The sequence below is a fragment of the Sciurus carolinensis genome, chromosome 3, assembly GCF_902686445.1.
Source record: "Sciurus carolinensis chromosome 3, mSciCar1.2, whole genome shotgun sequence".
Lineage (NCBI taxonomy): Eukaryota > Metazoa > Chordata > Mammalia > Rodentia > Sciuridae > Sciurus > Sciurus carolinensis.
Window position 1 is genome coordinate 131,726,599 of NC_062215.1, and position 20,739 is coordinate 131,747,337.

The following is a 20,739-nucleotide window of genomic DNA, read 5'->3' on the forward strand; positions in this document are numbered from 1 at the left end:
TCAATACCAACCAAATTTGTTATTTCTATATAAATCCCAAACTTTGCTACAGATAATTTCAATTTGGATAACACCAACTTGACAAAGTGCTCTCCTAAGCTTTTACATTTATCTAAGTTGAACTTTTAAAGTACAATTTAGAACCGGAGTGTATAGTAACAATAGTCACAAGTCTGCATGGGTTAACAAAAATCAGATCTTATACATTTATAATCTTATACCTTGAATCTTATACCTTAAATCTCTTATACATTTAGGAAACTGTTAATGATCAGGAGTTGACTTAATTGAAGCAAACAGATATAAGACAGGTCTTTAATTGACAGTATGGCCCTTCTATGTCAGGTACAGTATATAAAAGAGAGTACATATTGCTTATCTTGCTGGTAAACTTACATAAACTTTGATTTTATAAATGTTTACATAACACTTAGACAAGGCTTAGAACATAGAGTTCTCAGAGGCATACATCTACCTAGTCACATTTATTTTGGGTGTCAGTGATACTGTTATAACTTAACAGTTGTTTGTTTAACCAGTTACAAAGTGATCAATTAAGATTTTAAAACAGGTACAAACCCAATTCCTTTAAGACTTAGTTTCCCCAAGTAATAAATCCTAACAAATACAAGAAAACTATTTCAATAGATAAGAGCAGATCAATGTTTCAGACTTTTTTCATATCAGTACATTAAACATAACTTTAACTGATTGTGCTAATTATAACCAATTTAATCACAAAAACTTTTTGATATTTACCTTCTACAAACCTTCTGTGATTTAATTAAACATTCATGATTTTACATCCTTAGTTTTGAACTCTTTCATCTTGGACTTTATCCCAAGAATATTACTTTACCAGACAAAATACTTTCTCTTCCAGACATATTTCTTTTACCTTCTCATTTTTTGTACTTAAGTATATTTCCATGCCTATAACTTTCTTTTATCTTTTCTAGTTTTGAACCCTTAAATTCATAATTTGAAACAGTTCTTATGAATGTTATCTGTGCATTTAATTTACACAACAAATCTCATCCCAGGAGAGGGTTGGGTAATCTAGCATATACAAAAACTGCACCTTAATCTTTTTTCTCCCAGGTTGCTTTCAAGGAGTTGGAGCACAGAATATTTTTGAGTCTGACTTACCTCTGTTATCATTATCACAATGCTATCAACTTTGAGTGTTTCCCCTGTCATTTGTACCCAGAGGCTGCTTTTGAGCCTTTTTCTTATATTAGGTGTATTGATGTGCAATGGGGAAGGCCCTTTCCATCCTTTTAGGTTTCCTTAAGATCCCTTTTCAGAGTCCACCTACAAAACACAAGTTAGCCTCAGTTTCTTTCTTTTTCTTTTCTAGGTGTAGTTAGTTATTCTGCTAGTCTCCCAGGCATTTACTTTGATGGGATACTAGTATAGCAAGAATTGCTTTGCTCCAGTGATGAATATCCTTTGGCCAAATGTCGTCTCCTGTCAGATCTTAAAAGGGAGAATTTATTCCTGTCCCTAGGTCATAAACTGGCAGTGCTGGAACTTGCTACTACATCCTTTGTGGCCAGCAGCCTCTACCTGCCATGGACCAAAGGGATGGGAAGGCAGGGCAGAGGTCGGGTTTTCTTTTTTTTATTTTAGTGCTGAGAATTGAACCCAGGGCCTTGTGCCTGTGAGGCAATCACTCTACCAACTGAGCTATATCCCTAGCCCAGAGGCCAGGTTTTCTTTGGCCGTTTTTCTATAGCCCAGACAGCTTTTCTGGGATATCCACCCCTCCGCCTCCTGTCCCCATTTAGTGCTAGTGTCCTTGATCATAACCTCAGTGAGATGATCTGTGGCTGAGAAATAGTACTGGAAGTGCTGGTACAGGGTTTAAATGATTTAAATCTTTTTAACCCTTTCTTCTGGTGTCCTGCTATCCTTGCACACCAGAGGCAGTGCCTTTTGGCACCTTGAACTGAGTTCCTGATGGTTCAGATCCCTTGTCTTGCAATTTCATAAATGCCTGTACATACAAAATCTCTTTCATATACTTTATTCCTGACAGACCAATCAATGTCAAGATTGTATAGTAATCCAGAAAAACTATTTAAAGGCAAGATTGTGTAAAGCTGTCTTTCTTAGATAGGCTTATCCCTATAGGTGGCCCATGCAGCCAAGATCTCTGTTCAAGAGATCAATGCAGCATGATCCATGTCTTAAAAGGCCAGTAACAGCTAAAAAGAAGAGAGGGTCACCAAAACTAGGGTTACCAGATGGGACCTTTAGAACAGACAGACCTGCACTAAATATTTCTTCCGGGCTGGGGAGATAGCTCAGCTGGAAGGCAGAGTTCAATCAAAGTTGTCTTGACTTTCCTGAGTTCATTTTCCTTTTTCTCAAAGTGGACCATGATGGAGCAACCTGTACCATTCAGGGAGAGAAGGCGGGAGTTCCCCAAAGCAGAAGGAGCTTGGACAACTGCTGGGATGGTCCCAAAGTTCCTCCCTTTACTCATAGGAACAACTCATCTGGTTTGACCCAAGGCAAACTCACCGGTCTCTTAACTCTCTTGCATTTGGCTCTCAACAAGTTTGCCAGCACCATGAATCCTCAGCATGGAAATGGGGTTCCTTAGAGAGCCAGGCCTACCCAAGAAGGCTGGAGCGGGGCTGCTTTTGGGTCCCATCTGGGGGTGCCACATTTGTTGCTGAAAGCTCAATCCTTGTCCCCAATGCCAGTACAATAACAAGGACTCTGTTTTGAGGACAATCCTAATTTGAGATATACTTTAGGTATAAAATACACATTGTAGTTTGAAGACTTAGAATGTAAAGTATCTGTTAATTTTTTATATTGATTACATATTCAAATGATATTTAGATGTATTAGGCTAAATTTTACTAAATTAATTTTTCCTGTTTGTGCTTTAAAAAAGTAGGAAATTTCTGTTCTTACTAGAAATTTAAAATTAACATGGCATATGTTATATTCCTAATAGACATTGGTATTCTAGACCTCCTATATCCAGAATATCCAGTTAAGGATGATTCTACAGGTTAAGTAAATCTGAGGTTTAGTTTGGTCTGAGACCCACTTGCTTCTAAATTTATGCTAGTTTTCATTACTCCTCTGATATATATATGTCTGTTAAAAATAAAATTCTTTTACCTTTTTGATTCTCCATGTGACTGGTTATTTCAAGTATCACCATTATCCATTATTTTAAATATTTTACATTAGGAAACTAAAATACCTACCATATCACTTTCTATAGAAAGTTTTTTTTAAACCAAGTATAACATTTTTATTTTAAACAAACAGTGTGCTAAAGCATCTAGCATATTTTGGGTTATTATTGCTCAACTTAGAAAGGAGGTTACTTTTGGGACTGTGAGCTAATTAGAGATAACTCTAGTACTGAAAAGAAATTCAGTTATCTTTGAACCAGACCATCTAATAATTACTCTGTTTATATTATGGTTAGAACTTTGTGTTTTTACTTTAACATTTGTATTATCTTGTAGATGAACATTTCAGTAATGCAGAGTCCTCTGGTTGGAGTTACAACTACTACCCCTGGAACAGGTAAGTAGCTTCTTTTTAACACAAAAGTCCAGTTTGTATTCCTTCATTAAAGATAATATAAGACCTGATAATTGCAAAAAGTTTTTATTTTACATTTCAAACTTGGAGACCTACTCAAATGTCAGTAACTTCCTTTAGGATGGGAATACTTTGTATATATTGATTGTTTACTTAATTTTTTTCCTATTTTTTCATTTTTTATTGGTGCATTATAAGTGTACATAATGATAGAATTTGTTGTTTCATATTTATACATGCACACAATATAATTTCCCAGTATTTGATATGCCAATATCATTCCCCAGTATTTTCCCTTTTCCTTCCCTCCTCTTCCTCCTGATCTACCCTACTATTCAGATCTTCCTTCGTTTTTTATAAGATCTTTTCTTTTTGCTCAGGTTTTACTTTAATTCTTTAGGATAAATACCAAAGAGTGGTATATCTGAGTCATGTGGTGGTTCCATTTCTAGACTTTTGAGGAGCCTTCATACTGATTTCCATAGTGGTTGTACTAATTTGTAGTCCTACCAACTGTATAAAAGTGTTCCTTTTCCTCCACATCCTCTAGGCATTTATTATTGTTTTTATTCTTGTTGACTCCTGTTCTGATTGGTGTGAGATTGGTTTGATTTGCATTTCCCTAATTGCTAGTGATGTCAAACATTTTTTTATATATTTGTTGGCCATTTGTATTTCTCCTTTTGAGAAGTGGGTATTTGTATTTAGTTCATTTGCCCAGTTACTGGTTTTTTTTTTTTTTTTTTTTTTTTTTTTTTTTTTTTTTTTGGTGTTATTTATTTAATTATTTTTTTAGTTGTTGATGGACCTCCTTTTTAATTTTTATTTATTTTTTTATAGTGCTGGGGATTGATCCCAGGACCTTGTACATGTAGGGCAAGTACTCTTATCAACCGAGCAATATCCCCAGCCTGTTTTTAAATTTATAAAAATATGCGGTGCTGAGGATTGTACTCAGTGCCTCACACATGCTAGGCAAGTGCTTTCTACCTCTGAGCTACAGCCCAGCTGTGGTGTTAAGGTTTTTTGAGTTCTTTTTATATTCTGGATATTAATATCTATCAGAGTAGCTGGCAAGGCCTTTCTCCCATTCTTTAGGTTCTCTCTTCACATTGTTGTTTTCTTTGCTATGCAGAAGGTTTTTAATTTGATGCCACCCTGCTTGTTAATTCTTAACATTGTTTCCTGAGCTTTAGGGATCCTACTGAGAAAGTTGTTGCCTATGCCTATATGATAGAATAGGAGTTTTCTAGGAGTTGTGTAGTTCAATATGTATTTTCTATGTCTTTGATCAATCTTGAGTTGACTTTTGTGCAAGATGAGAGAAAAGGACCTAGTTTCTTTCTTCTACATGTGGATAATCAGTTTTCCTAACCATTTGTAAAAGGTTTTTTCTCCAGTGTATGTTTTTGGCACATTTGTGAAGGATCAGATGACTGTATCTGTATTGAGTTTGTCTCTGTCTTCTGTCCTATAACATTGGTCTGTGTATTTGTTTTTATGCTAGTACCATGCAGTTTTTGTTATATCTGTAGGATACTTAGTAGTAAGGTATTGTGATGCCTCCAGCATTGTTTTTTTGGCTCAGAATTGCTTTGGTTATTTGGTGTCTTTTTTAGGTTTGTTTTTCTGGTTCTGTGAAGAATGTCATTGGTATTTTGATGAGGATTGCATTGAATCTGTATATTGCTTTTGGTACTATGACCATTTTAACAATATCATTTCTGCCTGTTCATAAACATGGGAGGTCTTTCCATCTTGTGTCTTCAGTTTCTTTCCTCAGAGTTCTATAGTGTTCATTGTAGAGCTCTTTATGGTTAGATTTATTCATAGGTATTTTATTTATTTATGTTTTTAGTCTATTTTGAAATGAGATTTCTTAGCAGATTCATTATATAGGAAAGCTATTGATTTTTGTATGTTGATTTTATAACCTGCTACTTTGCTGAATTGTTTATTAGCTCTACAGTCATATGGTGGAGCTTTTTGGATCTTCTTAGTATAGGATCATGTCATCTGCAGACAGTGATAATTTGACTTCTTCCTTTCCTCTTCTTATTTCCTTCTTTTGCCTAACTGACTTGACTAGAATTTCTTATACTACGTTGTATAGAAGTGGTGAGAGTGGACATCTTTGTAGTCTTCTGAATTTTAAAGTAAATGCTTTCAGTTTTTCCCTAGTCACTGTTAATGTTGACTTTTGGTTTGTTGTATATAATCTTTATGATGTTGAGGTAGATTTCTTCTGTGCCTAGTTTCTTCAGTGCTTTTATCATGAATAGATGCTGAATTTTATGAAGGTTTTCTCTGCATATGTTGAAATGACTGTGATTTTTGTTCTTAATTCTATTTATGTGAATTACATTTATTGATTTGCATATGTTTAAGCATCCTTGCCATCCCTGGGATAAAACCAACTTGGTCATTCTGTACAATCTTCTTCATATGTTGTTGAATATATTTTGCTAATATTTTATTAAGGGTGTTTGCATCTGAGTTCAGCAGGGGTATGGTCTATAGTTTTCTATCCTTGATGTAATCTTACATGGTTTTGGTATGAGGGTGATACTGGCTTCATAGAATGAATTTGTAAGTCATTCATCCCTTTCTGTTTCATGGGATAATTTCAGTAGTGTTAGCATTAGTTCTTTAAAGGTCTGGTAGAATTCAGCTGAGAATCCACCTGGTCCTGGGCTTTTCTTTGTTGGGAGACTTTATTATTGCTTCTGTTTCATTGATAGTTGCTGATCTGTGTAGGTTTTCTGCTTCCTCTTGCTTCAATGTTGGCGTGTTGTATGTATCAAGAAACGTACACATTTTTTCTAGGTTTTCCAATTTATTGGAGTATAAGATTTCAAGATAGTCCCCAATGATCTGCTGGATTTCTGTGATGTCTGTGGTGGTTTCTCTTTTTTATTACTAATTTTATTAATTTGGGTTTCTCTATTTTTTCTTTGGTTAATTTGGCTAAGGGCTTATCAATCTTACTTATCTTTTCAAGGAACCAACTGTTTCATTGATTCTTTGCATTTTTTTCCCCCCTCAACTTCATTGCTTTGGACTTTGATCTTAGTTGTTTCTTTTCTTTTACTGGTTTTGGAATTGGTTTGTGCTTGTTTTTCAAGAGCCTCGAGATATATCATTAAGTTGTTTATTTGGAATCTTTCAGATTTTCTTGTGTAGGCACTCATGTCTATAAATGTTCCTTTTAGAATTGCCTTCAGAGTGTCCCAGAGGTTCTGATATGTTGTATCACTGTTCTTGTTTGATTCTAAGAATTTTGTAACTTCTTTCCTGATTTCTCCTATCACTCCTTCATAATTCAAAAGTGATTGTTAAATCTTCATGTGTGTATATAGTTTCTGTAGAACTTTTTTGGTTTTAATTTCTAGTTTCATTTCGTTATGACCTGATAAGATGCAAGGAATTTTATCAATTTTTTTGTATTTGCTAAGAATTGTGTTATGGTTTAGATAGATATGAGGTGTCTCCCAAAATCTCATGTGTGTGTCAATGCAAAAGGGTTAAGAAGTGAAGATGGAGTTATGAGAGCCTTACTCCTATTAGTGAATTAACACCCTTATAGGGATTAACTGAGTGGTAACTAACTGTAGGCAAGTAGGGTGTGGCTGGAGGAGGTGGGCCATTGTGGAGGCATGCCTTTGGGGTTTATATTTTGTCCTTGTTGAGCAGAGCTCCCTCTCTGCCTCCTGGTGCCGTGTCCTAGCTGCTTCCTCCACCATACTCTTCCGCCATGATGTTCTGCCTCACCTCGAGCCCCAACGAATGGAGCCAGCTGTCTATGGACTGAGACCTCTGCTGCAACTGTGAGCCCCCCAATAAACTTTTCCTCCTTAAAATTGTTCTTGTCAGGTCTTTTGATCACAGCAGTGAAAAAGCTACTAAAACAAATTGCTTTGTGGCCTAAAATATGGTCTATTTTGGAGAAGGTTTAACGAAGCAGCTGAATTCAGCTGTTGGATAAAATATTCTATAAATTTCTATAAAGTACATTTGCATTACAGTATTTCTTAGGTCTAAAGAGTACTGAATTTATGTGAAGGTGAAGTATCTATTGGTGAGAGAGGTGTGTTGAAATCACCCACTGTTATTGTACTGGGTCTCTGAAACTTTAATTTGAGTTATGTTTGTTTTATGTAATTAGGTGCACCAACATTTGAGGCATAAATATTTATTATTGTTATATCTTCTTGTTGGATTGTTCCCTTACCAGAATGAAGTGATCTTCTTTGTCTTTTCTGATTAATTTTGTCTTGAAGTCTGCTTTACGGGATATCAGAATAGCTACTCCAGTGTGTTTTTAAGTTCTGTTTGCAAGGTATATCAATTTCCATCCTTTCACTTTCAGCCTGTGACTGTTATTGCCTGTAAGGTGAGTCTCTTGCCAGCCTATGTCTTTTAACTGGAAAGTTGAAATCATTTATATTCAGTGTAATTATGAAGAAATGTTTATTCCTGCCATTTTGATTTATTTCTAATGTTTAATTGGAACCTGTTTCTCATTAACTTAGCTACTCTTCAAGTGGAATTTGTCCATTTGTGATTGTGGGGGCTTTAATTTGTTTTGTGTGACATATTTAAGTATATTCTGTAGTACTGACTTAGTAGTATGGATTCTTTTGTTTCTGCTTATTTTGAAAGGTTTTTATTTTACTTTTATTTTGAATTATAGCTTTGTTGGGTATAGCAAATGTTGGTTGACAGTCATTTTCTTTCATGTCTTGGAATACATCATTCAAATACTTTCTTGGCTTTTAGAGTTTGTGCTGAGAAATTGAAATAAGTGTAATTGACTTGCCTCTAAACATGACCTGAACGATGTTTTCTTGTGACTTTTTCAATTGTAACCTTATTCTGTATGTTACGCATTTTAATTATAGTGTGTTGTAGAGAGGTTTTTGAACTTATCTATTTGGAGTTCTGAATGCCTCCTGTATCTTGATGTTCATCTCATTCTTAAAGGTTGGAAATTTTTCTGTTATTTTCCTGAAGAAGTTATTTGGACATAAGCCTGTGTCTCACAATAATTCTTAAAATTGGTTTTTTAATATTGTTCCAGATTCCTTGTATATTTTGGTCATGATTACTTGCTTATTTTCTTTAATACTGTCTGAATGTTCAAAGCCTGACACCTTGGCTTCCAGCTCTGAGGTTCTGTCATCAGCATGGTCTACTTTGTCAGACTTTTCAGCTGAACACTTTTTAAAATTTGTTTTATTGTTCCTTTCATTTCCAAGATTTCTGTTTGGTTCTTTATCAAGATCTCTATCCCCTTATTAAACTTCTTATTCATATCCTGTACTGACTTCATTAATTCATTCAGTTGTTTTTCTGTGTTGTCTTAGAATTAATTGATCAGTTTTTAGTCATTTTTTGATTTCTTTGTCTGATATTTCATCCACTTCAATATCTTAGGAGTTAGTTGCTAGGGTATTACCTTGGTTTTCAAATTTCTTGAGTTCCTGTGTTGGGTGTTATGCATGTTGGAATGAATTTCTCTTCTGCTCTTATGTGGGACCTTTTTAGGACATATTTTGTCTTGCCAATATGTCCTAGAATGATCTTGATTGAGACCCCTGGTAGTGGTATCCACAACCTTTGTGTCAGTTGTCTGTTTTTGCTGTAAAAATGGATGTCCATGTGTGGGACCTGAGCACTCCCCCAGCTCTTCCTACCAGAGACCTGGATTTTGTCTTTTCTGTTCTTTGTATTAAAGATTTGCAGAAGTTTGAACGTGGTTAATTTGTGTGTAGAGCAAGGTGCACTGTCTCTTGGCTGGATTTAGAGTCTGTATTCTGTGAACTTGCAGTGTCCCTGTAGATTCCCAGCACCTCACAGAAAAGGGGACACAAACAATAGCAACACTTGCTTCAAACAATATATAACACTAAAATGAATACCTGGTGCTTACTGTGACAGAACACTGATTACCACAAAAGCAGTAATGGTGTGGTCAGCAGTTGCTAAAAGCATAAATAATAAATAACTGTGAACTAGTTCTGGCATTGAAGTCAATCATGGGAGTCAATTATGTCATCCACTGTACTAATAATCTCAACAGCATGTATGATGGGGCAGGAGTTATATAAATCAAATAATACAATTTATTGAGAGAAAAGAAAATGTGATAGTAAGGTAGAAGAGAGTTCAGAATGTTTAAAATATGAAGACTGCAAGAGATGTAGTAAGTGATGGCTATAAAGGAGGAGAAAAAATAGATAAGAAAGGGCAAGAAAAACAAAGAGAATTTGGGTAATAGGAGAATAAAGGAGAGAAAGAGAAACAAACAAAACAAAAATAAACAAAAACCCTAACCCTAAAAAGAAAAGGTAAAAGAAAATAACTATGGTAAAGAAAAATGCTAAAAATGAGTAAAAAAAAGAATCATGTGTATGTATGTATATATCCACAAACCAAGCAGACAAGAACATCGAAAGAAAAACAATTTTTAAAAATAAAAAACAGTTGCTCACTCAGCTGCTAACTGGAGTGTCCTAAAACTGAAACTGGTTGAAGTAGCTCTTAGTTTCCCTTCTTACCAATATAAAGTAGGACAAAATGGAAAGTACTGTTATTTGCATTTTGTCTGGACAGATCAGACCAATACACCCCAGTGTGGAGCCTGCTGCAGAGTTCTAAGAGGGAGGTTAAGGTGGCTGGGGCTTAGGTCTAATCAGACCCTAGGGACTTTGTTGAACTGTTTCTGCTCTGGAGAGATTAGATCAACACATCCCTACAGCCAGGCGGATTCCCATCTCTGCTGGGAGTGTAGATCTCTGGAACCTCCTAAGAATTCTACTCTTGGTGCAGGGGTATCAACGTTCCACAAGTCTCACACACTTCTCTGCCCACAGATACAACCTTCCTAGACTTGGTCTCTGTATTCTTACTTGCCTGTTCAGTCTCCTGACCCTCTTTAGCTGGTCACATGAGCCACCAGACTCAAAATGAAAATGAGTTGCACTCTTCTTCATATTTCTGTCTTGAATCCCCCTGGGTACAATCTTCTCTGTGTCTGTTTCATTCACATCTGCTAGGCACACCCTGGGTACTTGTAGACTCTTGCCAGGGCTGTATGGCATTGTTTACTATAATCTCCCAGCAGCAAGCTGCAGCTTGGCCTCCTCAACATAGCTCCTTTCCTCAGCTCTCCACTTTCCATGAGGAATACAGAGCACTTTTCAAACACCAGTTCACTGTGCAGTCTCTAGATCAGCCAAGTTTAGGTGGATTTTCTGAACAGGTTTTTCCATGCTAAATTTGTCAGTTGTGTTTCTTTTCCTGTTTGCATTATATTTCCCTTCTGTGGTGAACCAGTGCCATTTCTGCTGCTGCAACCCACTTGGCTTCACTGTACTCTTTCTTGTTCTTTTTTTCAATGCATCTGAATTTCTCAGTCTCAAAGAGACACTCTTGATATTGAATTTCAATGAATTCCCTCTTTTACCTATCTCACTGAGAAGCCGTACTCTTGAGAGCTTGTTTGGAGGTTCTAGCAGGGCAGCGTAGCTACTTGTATACCCTTGACTGAAGAACGGTCCTCCTCTATCGGGGAAGGTCGTCCTCTTCGAACCAGCGCACAGCTTCGGGAGGGATGCACATGGAGCGGTGAGGGAGGAAGGGGACACCCGCCTAGCCAGCCAGATCAGCCGAATCAACCCTGGCGATCAATGGGGTGACAGATGTCGCAGCCAGATCGCCCTCACATCCGAGAAGCCGTACTCTTGCTGCTTGTATCCTGAGCCATGGAGCAACTGGAAATGCAGTCTTCCTCTAATCTGCCATCTTGAATCTCTGCATACTTAATGTTTGAAGTGTCTCCTGTACTAAACATTGGGTAATTAAAAAAAGAGTTATTGCAATTGGGAAGAAAAGGAATACTCACCTTAAACACTAAAAGTGTTATGAAAGACTGTGTTAATGCATAGCTGTGAATCTAAATGACATTGAATACAAATAACCATTGAGTATGTCTGGTTTTTCTTTTAAGATCAATGGCATTTTTATCACCACCAGCATCATTCTTAGCACATACATATTCATTTGTTTATAATCCCATCAAATGTTTTCCAGCTAATATTTGAACTTCTAACCATGTATCGGGCTCCCTAAAATAGTGAACAGAATAGATTATTCCTGTTTTTATGGAGCTTAAATTTATTTACAGGTTTTACATTTATAAACAAAATAAGCAAATTATGAAGCTTATTAGAAGGTAATACATTTTGTGAAGGAAAAAAATTAAGCAGCAAGCGGGAGTGAGGACTTACAGTTTTATTTAGAGTAGTATATTACTTTCTATTGCTGCCTTAATAAATTACATAAATTTAATAATGGCTTCAACAATGCAGTATATTATTTTAAAGTTCTAGAAGTTAGAATTTTGAAATAGGTCTTACTGGGCCTTAATAATCATGGCATTGGTAGTGCTTTGTTAGTGGGAACAAGTCTCTCTCTCTCTCTTTTTCTTTTTTCCTTTTCTGTTTCTAGAGGCTTCTCACATTTCTTGGTGTGATTCTTTTCCTTCATCTTCAAAGTCAGCAATTTCAGATCTCTGACCATTCTTTTGTAGTCACATCTCCCCCTTTCTCTTTTAAGGACCCCTATGAATATTTTGGAACTTCTGGATAATCCAGGATAATTTCCCTTGTCTAAGCCAGTTAGTTAACAGCCCTAATTCCATCTGCAATTGTAATTCCCCTTTGTCTTGTAATTATAACATAGTCATAGGTTCTTGGGATTAGGTTATGGACATCTTTTGGGAACCATTATTCTGTCTGCCACAGATAGGTAGGGGAAAAGTAACATTTGCTCAAAAATGCGAACCAAGTGAGGAAGTTACAGAAAATGTTCTAGATAGAGGGAATAGCTGGTACCTGAGGTTGGAGTGCATTTGGGGTGTTCAAGGAAGAATGAGGCAGGTATGATTGAAATGGAATGAGTGGAGGAGAGGAGTAGAAAATGAGGTGATAGAGGTAATGGGGACAGATGTGTAACAGGTCCTGGTAGGTCATTGAAACATCTGATTTTTTTACCCAGAAAAGCTGGATAACAATTAGAAGGAGATTGCTACTGTGGGAAGAATAGTTTGGGGAGTGAGGGCTAAGGTCAAAACAGAGAAATTATCAGAAACTACTGTAGAAATTTAAGTAAGAGATGATGACGTTAAAAAAAAAAAAAAAGGCAGGACAGGAGAAAACAGTACCATAGAAAAGGTGAAATTTAAGAAACAGTAGGAAGACAGATTTAAAATCAAATCAACAGTTACATGCATATATGCTGCAATTAAATGACAGATTGTCAGAATTGATAACCAAAGCAGTTTCCCACTATAAGTTGGGTCTTTTGATTCTCTAAGTCCAGGTTTCTTTAAGTAGTCTGTGAGCCTTCACTGGCAATGTCCTTAAAGACTAGATTTCTTCTAACAGTGTGTTGAAAGCTGTTTTTTTTTTTTTTTTTTTTTAACATTCCTCTACCCAGTTGCTGATTCTAAAGCCACATTTATATTTTTAGGTCCCTTTTAACAGCAGCACCTGGCATGTAGTGCTAAGAACTGTAGTCATTTTCTATTACTGCCATAACAAGTTACCATGAACCTAGTGGCTTAAACCAACACAACTTTATTCTTTTGCAATTTCTATAGGTCAGATGTCCAGGTATCGTTTGGGTTTTGACTTGGAGCTCAGGTGTCAGCATGGTTGTATTTAATTTTGGAGGGTCTGGGCATGAATCTTATTTCAGCCTCATTGAGGGTGAACTGACAGAAATCAGTTCCATGTGGTGACATTCACCGCAAGATTGTTCATAGTTTTTAGAGGTACTCTCATTCCTTAACTCGTGGTTCTCTCCTTCATCTTCAAAGGCAGCAGTGGCAGATTATAGCTTTTTTTATGCTTCATATTTTTCTGACTTGACTTTTTTGCCTTCTGCTGCTGTTAAGGGCTCATTCGATTACATTGGACCAATGGGATAATCTTGGATAATTCTTTAGTTTAGATCAGCTGATAAATAACCTTAATTCCATCTGTAAAGTCCCATACTAGTGTTTAATTGAATTGCTAGTCAACCAGACCTAGGAATACAATTTTGGAGACATCTTAAGAAATGTGCCTACCGTGTACAGGTGGCCCTCTATATTTGTATGTTCAATCAACCACAGATTGAAAATATTTGGGGAAAAAAATTGCATCTGTACTGAACGTGTATAAATTTTTTTGCTCATTATTCCTTGATCAATACAGCACAATAACAATTTATATTACATTTATATTATTTTATAAGAAATCTAGAGATGATTAAAGTATATGGGAGAATGCGTGTAGGCTTTTTGTAAATACTATGACATTTTATATGAGGGTCTTGGCATTTTGGTATCCTTGGGAGTGACCTGGAACCAATTCCCCTCTGATACTAAAGGATGAGTATATATTGTGGTCAGAATTCTAGAATGTCACCTCAGCCTTTTCAACTACATAATTGAGGTGGAATTAGTTCCAGTATAAATAGCCTTAACTTGATCAAATTCCTGTAACAAGTAGGTAGGTGACTGTGCATTGTTATATACATATATAATGACTGTTCAGTTGTTAAATTGATTCATAAGAAATCCCAGCTCTACTGAAAATGCAAACTTTGTATCAGTCCATTTTTTGTTGCCAGTAACAATAATACAAACTGGAAAACTCATAAAGGAAAGAGGTTGTTTTTGGCTCACAGTTTTGGTCCAGTGTAATACATTTTATTAAACAGACTATCCTGACTGACTGGAAAAGAAATCATAATTTCTTATTCATGTCAAGTAGAGGAGCACAGGTTAAAGTTAAATATCCTTTTGTTATCTTTCTTCCTGATTCTTATGTGAGAGTTCTTATAATTGTAGAAATCATTTAGGAAAGAACAAAAACTATGATAGGAAAAGTATATCTGTCATAAATTGGCCACTGGGAGCCACTGCTGCTTTTACTTTAAGGAATTTGTGTGTAGAAAATCTTAACAGGGCATAATTGAAAAAGAGCATTTTTTAAAAGATCTCACAGATGTGGGACGTGAGCAAGATATAGAAAAGAGGAGTTGACTTGAGAAAATTGAGGGGAAGAAACCTAGTATTCACTTAGAGCTTTTTTAGTTCCTATATTTAGTGTTAAATAAGTGACAGTTTCTTATATGATTTGTAAGTTTTAGCTTTCTGAGATTGGTAGCTTTTATGAAGATAGTCCGTGGGATACAATGGCATGAGTGTTACTTTATGTTTAGTTTTTTTTGTGTCGAATAAGGGTTTTTTTTCCCCCCTTTAGATTTTGTAATTCATGTTAAGCTCTCTTTTAGAATCTTAATTCTGGAAAACTTTTGTCATTTGACCAAATCTGAATTAAAGAATATTAGAGACTGTTTTCACCATGGTCTTTTATTGCCCCTTGTACAGAAGATTGAATATGTTTGCTCCATTTTCTCCATCCTCTCCCTTAATTTTCTTTTGCTGTAATTAAATTTTTCTCTGCTGCCTCCTCCTCCTCCTTTTTTTTTTTTTTTAGTTTTTTTTTTTTCTTGATAAGTTCTTTTCCTTATTTATTAGCTCTCTCAGCTGTCTTCCTAAATGGTAAACTATTTATTAATGAACTTGAATCTTTGTCTTAGCATATTGTTAACAGATTAAATATGAAGTAACTGATACAGTATTTTCTGGCAGCTTTCTTTTTTGCTGGATCTCGACTCCTGATATTGTTCCCAGAAGTGGGGAGAAAGGAACTCTTTTATCTAGTTTAGCTGCCCTATGTTCTATAAAGCTCTCTTTGCTTGGCTTTTACCTTTCTTCATTGCTATTTTATCAATTCCTTCAGAACAGAGAGTCTTTCTCTATCAAGGGATGGACATGAGGGAACCTCAGTAAATGTTCATTGATTGAATATGTTGATGGATGTAGCTTGTAGTGAATTGCATCGTGGCCCCCAAAACAATATGACCATGTCATAATCCCTGGAACCTGTGACTTACTATGTGTGGCCCTCAAAATATGACTAAAGATCTTGAGAGGAGATGTGACAAGGAGAGTTTAAGTGTTGAGATGGCTGTGGCAAGAGGATGGGGTTGGGGGGTGATCATTGATTACTTTGGGTAGTTCCTAAATCCAGACCTTTAAAGAGAGAGGCAGGGAGAAATTTGACACAGAAGAAGGGAAAAAAATACAGAGATGATTTGAAGGCTAAGGCAGAAATTAGAATGTTGTCAAAGCATGCAAGCAGTCACCAGAAACTAGACACAAGCAGTGGATTTTCCCATAGAATCTCCATAAGGTGGCTGGCCCCTTTTGTGTGCCCACAACTGATCTTGAACTTCTGGCCTCCAGAACTGTGAGAGATAAATTAATGTTCTAAACCACCCAGTTTGTGGTAATTTGTTACAGCATTCACAGGAAACTAATATATGTAGTGTTCAGAGGCAATGGTATTCTAATATCAATATGTCCTACTAAATAAGAGGATTAGGATATTTGTGTCCAGTTTGACAAGGCACATTTTTTTTTTAAATAATACCAAGTAAACACTGACTTTATTAGTTTCTTACTGCTTCTAAACCATATTGTCACAAATTTGTGACTTTAAACAACTCACATTTATTTTGTTAACGGTTGTGGAGTCAGATGTCCAAAATAAGTCTTGGTGGGCTAAATTAAGTCATTGGTTGGGCTAAATCAAGTCATCGGTAGGGACTTATTCCTTCCTGGAAGCTCTAGAAGAGAATCTGTGTGTGTGTGTGTGTGTGTGTATGTGTATGTGTGTGTGTGTGTGCATGTACACATGTGCATATACACACACACCTTTTTAACTTTTAGAGACTGCCTGTATTCCTTGCTTAGGACTTCCTGTATCTTCAGAGCCAGCTACAACCAGTGATCTATTTCTCTTTCTTATATCATTCTTCCTCTTTTCCAGTTAAGGACCTTTGTTGGGCCCACTATGATAATCTAGGTTAATCTCATTTTTAATTTATTTATTCTTATGCTGTACTAACCGTGGCATCGCTTAGTGCTCTCCATTTATTGGGGAGGAGATTTTATTTATGTTTTAGTAAAAATGATAGTTTTTAAAAAATCAAATAGTATTTAAATACTTATAATGAAATATAGCACTCTTTTGTTGTTGTTGGTACTGGGATTGTAATGCAAAGCAAGTGCTTTACCACTGAATCACACTTCCAGGAAAACATTGCAGTGTAGCAAGCAGTCTTTTGACTTTTTCCTCAGGGATCTAAATGAGGTGCTCTATTAGTTTCCTGTTGCCTTTGTAACAAATTACTACAAATCTATTGACTTTAAACAACTTAAATTTATTCTCTTAGAGTTCTGAAAGTTAAAAGCTCAAAATCAGTTTCACTGGCTTAAATTAAAGGTGTTAGTAAGATTGGTTTCTTCTAGAAACTCTAGAAGAAATTGGCTTTCTTGGATTTTATCACCTTCCAGCTGTTTTCTTTAGTTTGTGATCCCTTTCTTCCTCTCGAAGGTGTATCATTCCAATCTGTTTCCATCATGACATCACCTTATCTACTTCTCCCTCCCTCTTATAAGGATACTTGTTAAATTTAGAGTCCACCTGAATAATCCTGGGTAGTTTCTCCACCTCAAAATTTGTTGACACATCTGCAAAATTAATTTCTCCATAAAAAGTAGCACTCACAGGTTTCAGAGATTAGAGCATTGTCATCTTAGAGGGCTATTGTTTAGCTAGCTATGTAGGTTACATAGATAATTCTCCATTTTCACTTTTTACATTTGTTAGTTTTTTTTTAAGATAAATAATGATATTCTATTTTATGCCCCCAGTTGATTGCACTATATGTAACTATGTAAATACTGTTCAGTGCTGAACTAATTAGTAAATTATGATTTGTTCTTTTTGTAAAACTTGATTTTCCAATAGTTAATAATTTACTTATTTTTTTCCCCATTAGTCTAATTTTCTGTGTGCCATTTGCTCCCTTGAAGCAAACATTCTGTTGCTATGATACATAACTATTTATAGAAGACTCAGTTTCAAATACATTTTTAAGTTGAGAATTTTTCTCAGCCTCTCTCTTGGCTGTTTCCTCTTTCAATATCCTCTTTCCAACTATCATCCTAGGATATGCCTGGATTTCTAGTATTGAGCTTTTTCCTTGGTAGCATATCTTCTTCTTTCCTTACATACTTGTGAGGAACATATTTGAGTAGCTTTCCCAGAAAGCTTTCATTGGAAGTAAAATTTAAGACCTCATAGTGAAGATGCCTTTTTTTTTTTTGGTCCTTATATGTGGTTGGCTGGGTATAACATTTTAGGTTGGAATTTCAAATGTGGTATTCCATTGTTTTCTATCTCCCAGTGTTTCATGGAAGTCCTCTGTGGTGACAGTTCTTGAGTATTTGTATATGACCTTTTTTTTTTAAATTTTTTATATCTTTAAAAAATATGGAATTCTTCATGGATGTGCATATCATCCTTATGCAGGGGCCATGCTAATCTTCTCTGTATTGCTCCGGTTTTAGTATATGTGCTGCTTAAGTAAGCACATGTGGCCCGTTTTGGGAAAGATTTATGACCTCTCTATGGTTTGTGTTCTCAAATTCATGAATGTTTACTGGTGTGGGACTTTTTCATTTGTTTTGCTAGGGAATTGATGGATCCTTTCAATCAAGACACATTCAGTTCTGGAAACTTTCCTATATTATTTGTTTGATGATTACATTCTCTATTCTTTCTTTCTGGAATTCCTTTTGTTTATTTGTTGGATCACTGCAGGGATTTGTAATTTTCTACTTTTTCTCCCTTACATTGTCCCTTATATCTGTATTTTACTTTCTCAAATTTCTTGAGTTTTTTCTTTTGCCTGTCATTTTAATTCCAACAATCTGTTTTGTTTGTTTGAATACACTTAAAAATGTAGCATCCTGTTCTTTCTGTAAAATGTCTTAGCAGTGAGGTTAATAGTGGACTTTTTATTTCTACTCTTATTATCTATTCCCTTCTAATCCTTGTTTTTTCTATTCCTCTGCCTCTCCTCTATTGTTGGACAGTGCATGTTTGTTGAATGAAGCACAAAAAGCTACTTGGAATTTTGTGTGTGTGTAGGGTTCAACATTGACTGAGGTGGAGGGAGCACTGATAAAAGCTGTTTTCCTTCTTATTTTGCTTCACTGAAAGAGAAATGGATGATAGGCTGATTTTTTTTTTTTAATTGGGAGAACTTAATTCTAGCACGTATAATTTTTTTCCCTATAAATTTTTCCAAAGAATCCTTTAATAGCCTTAAAGCTGATGCTCTGAATACAAACAGGGACAAGTCTCTTATTCCAGTGTAGGTTTTCACTTGATCTCCTTACAGTTGTTCTTTACCTTGTTTTGAGCTGTTGGAGTTCATTTTGTTTGGGAACAAAATCCTTGTTCTCTTGGGGATGGAGTGGAAGAGTGAGAGTTTCCTGGCTGCCTAGGACTTGGAGAGGCCTGCAATCTAATCATTTATTATACATACTTTAATTTTTCTTGATTTTTAAGCAGTCTTTCACAGTTCCTGTGTTCTCCAAAATTTGAGACTTACTTGAGTGATTATCATTAATGTCTGGAGAGACTAGTGGTGAATACAGGTTTTTAATTCACCATGCTTGTTTGTTTGGTGTTGGGGTTTGATTCCAGGGGCACTTTACCAACTGAGCCACATCCCCAGTTCTTTTTATTTTTTATTTTGAGACAGGGTCTTGGTAGGTTGTTGAGGGTCTCTGAGTTGCTGAGGCTGGCCTCAAACTTGCTGTCCTCTTGCCTCAGCCTCCTTCATTGCTGGGATAACAGGTATGCACTTCCACATCTGATTTAAATTCTCCATGCTTAGCTGGATGTTGTATCCAGTTTACTTTTTGGGTTCAATGAAGTGTCAAACTGCAAAGTCTGAAGAAAGAGTCTAGCAACATTATTCTCACTTCAGACATTAGCTGAAAGTTTGGGGCAAGTTCCTCGGGCAACCCTCACTTCAGACTGACTATAAATTTGGGGGTTTCCTAAGATTTGATAATTTACTAGATAGACTCAAAGAATCCATTGAAAGTGCCATTCTGATGATTATAGTTATATTGCAGCAAAAAGATACAAATTACCACAGGAAGACATATAGGGCTTAGAATGGGAGAGTTCCAAATGTAAAGCTTCTCTCCAATTGTCTTCAGGGAAATGTATTTTCCTAGCGTTCATGTATGGCATATATAGAATATAACCAAGGAGTGAAGTTCATTAGTGCTTCTATGTCCAGAGATTTTATTAGCATTTCATTATGTGGGCATGATTAAACCGTTGATCAATTGGTTGAACATAATTTTCAGTTTCTTTCTTATTCCCAGAGGATAGATGCTATGTGACTCAAAGCTCTTTTTGGAGTAATCAGTTTCTATCTAGGTTCACCTCCTGAGCATAAACTAACAGGTCTAGCCTGAATAATAAACCATAAATAACAAAGACCCTCATAATGCTGGGGAAATTCCCAGGGCTTAGAGGTGATTTCTAAGGAACCAGAGGAATACTAGAGCTCACATTGGGCAGAGGCCAAATTCTTTGTTACATATTGTGCTACCTTTTTTTTTCATGATAAGAAGGTAAAATAATTGCCAGGAAGCTCTTTTTTTCCCCCCCAACATTCATTTGCTGTGTCTTTTTAAAATTTACTATTCCTTTTATCTTTTGTTTTCATTTATGTTAGGTCTATTTTGAAATAATTAAATCTGTTTTTTAATTGAAGACATTTTCATAAAGGGTAATAAGGTCTTTTGCCCACCACTTTAATCTGATTTTATGAAGAATGTTTGAATAGTGATTTACCAAGGGAGACAATTAAAGTTCAATCTAATGTGGTTTGATAGGTACACTTTATTTTCATCTTATAAAGCATTGCATGTGGGTACCAGAAGCCTGATTTAAAGGAAGTGAAATCAGTGAAGCAATTAAACATTAACCAGGTGGGGGGCAATTATGCTAAACTTATGTAAATAATTTTAGATTAGGTATAAGTAATTATATTTTTTAGAGTAGTTGACAGGGCAAAAATTAGATTGCTTATTCGTTTGAGACTTAATTTTGATTTGTCTTTTAAAGGTCATAATGGCTGTCTCAGTTTGAGCCTTCATTTAAT

The 20,739-nt window shown here is 35.7% G+C and overlaps 1 protein-coding gene and 1 non-coding gene across 4 annotated transcripts in view; one reads left to right on the top strand and one right to left on the bottom strand.

The window, feature by feature from the left end:
* The window catches only part of Nup35 (nucleoporin 35), a 39,643-nt gene that overhangs the window by 8,081 nt on the left and 10,823 nt on the right, over positions 1-20,739 (top strand). For all 3 annotated transcript variants that reach the window (XM_047545359.1, XM_047545360.1, XM_047545361.1), the window contains exon 4: positions 3,501-3,561. In XM_047545359.1, coding sequence (XP_047401315.1) covers positions 3,501-3,561 — 61 coding nt within the window. The remainder of the gene's footprint in view (positions 1-3,500; positions 3,562-20,739) is intronic.
* On the bottom strand, positions 18,033-18,139 carry LOC124981449 (U6 spliceosomal RNA). The gene has a single exon (XR_007107975.1). It is a non-coding gene; the product is annotated as a U6 spliceosomal RNA (small nuclear RNA).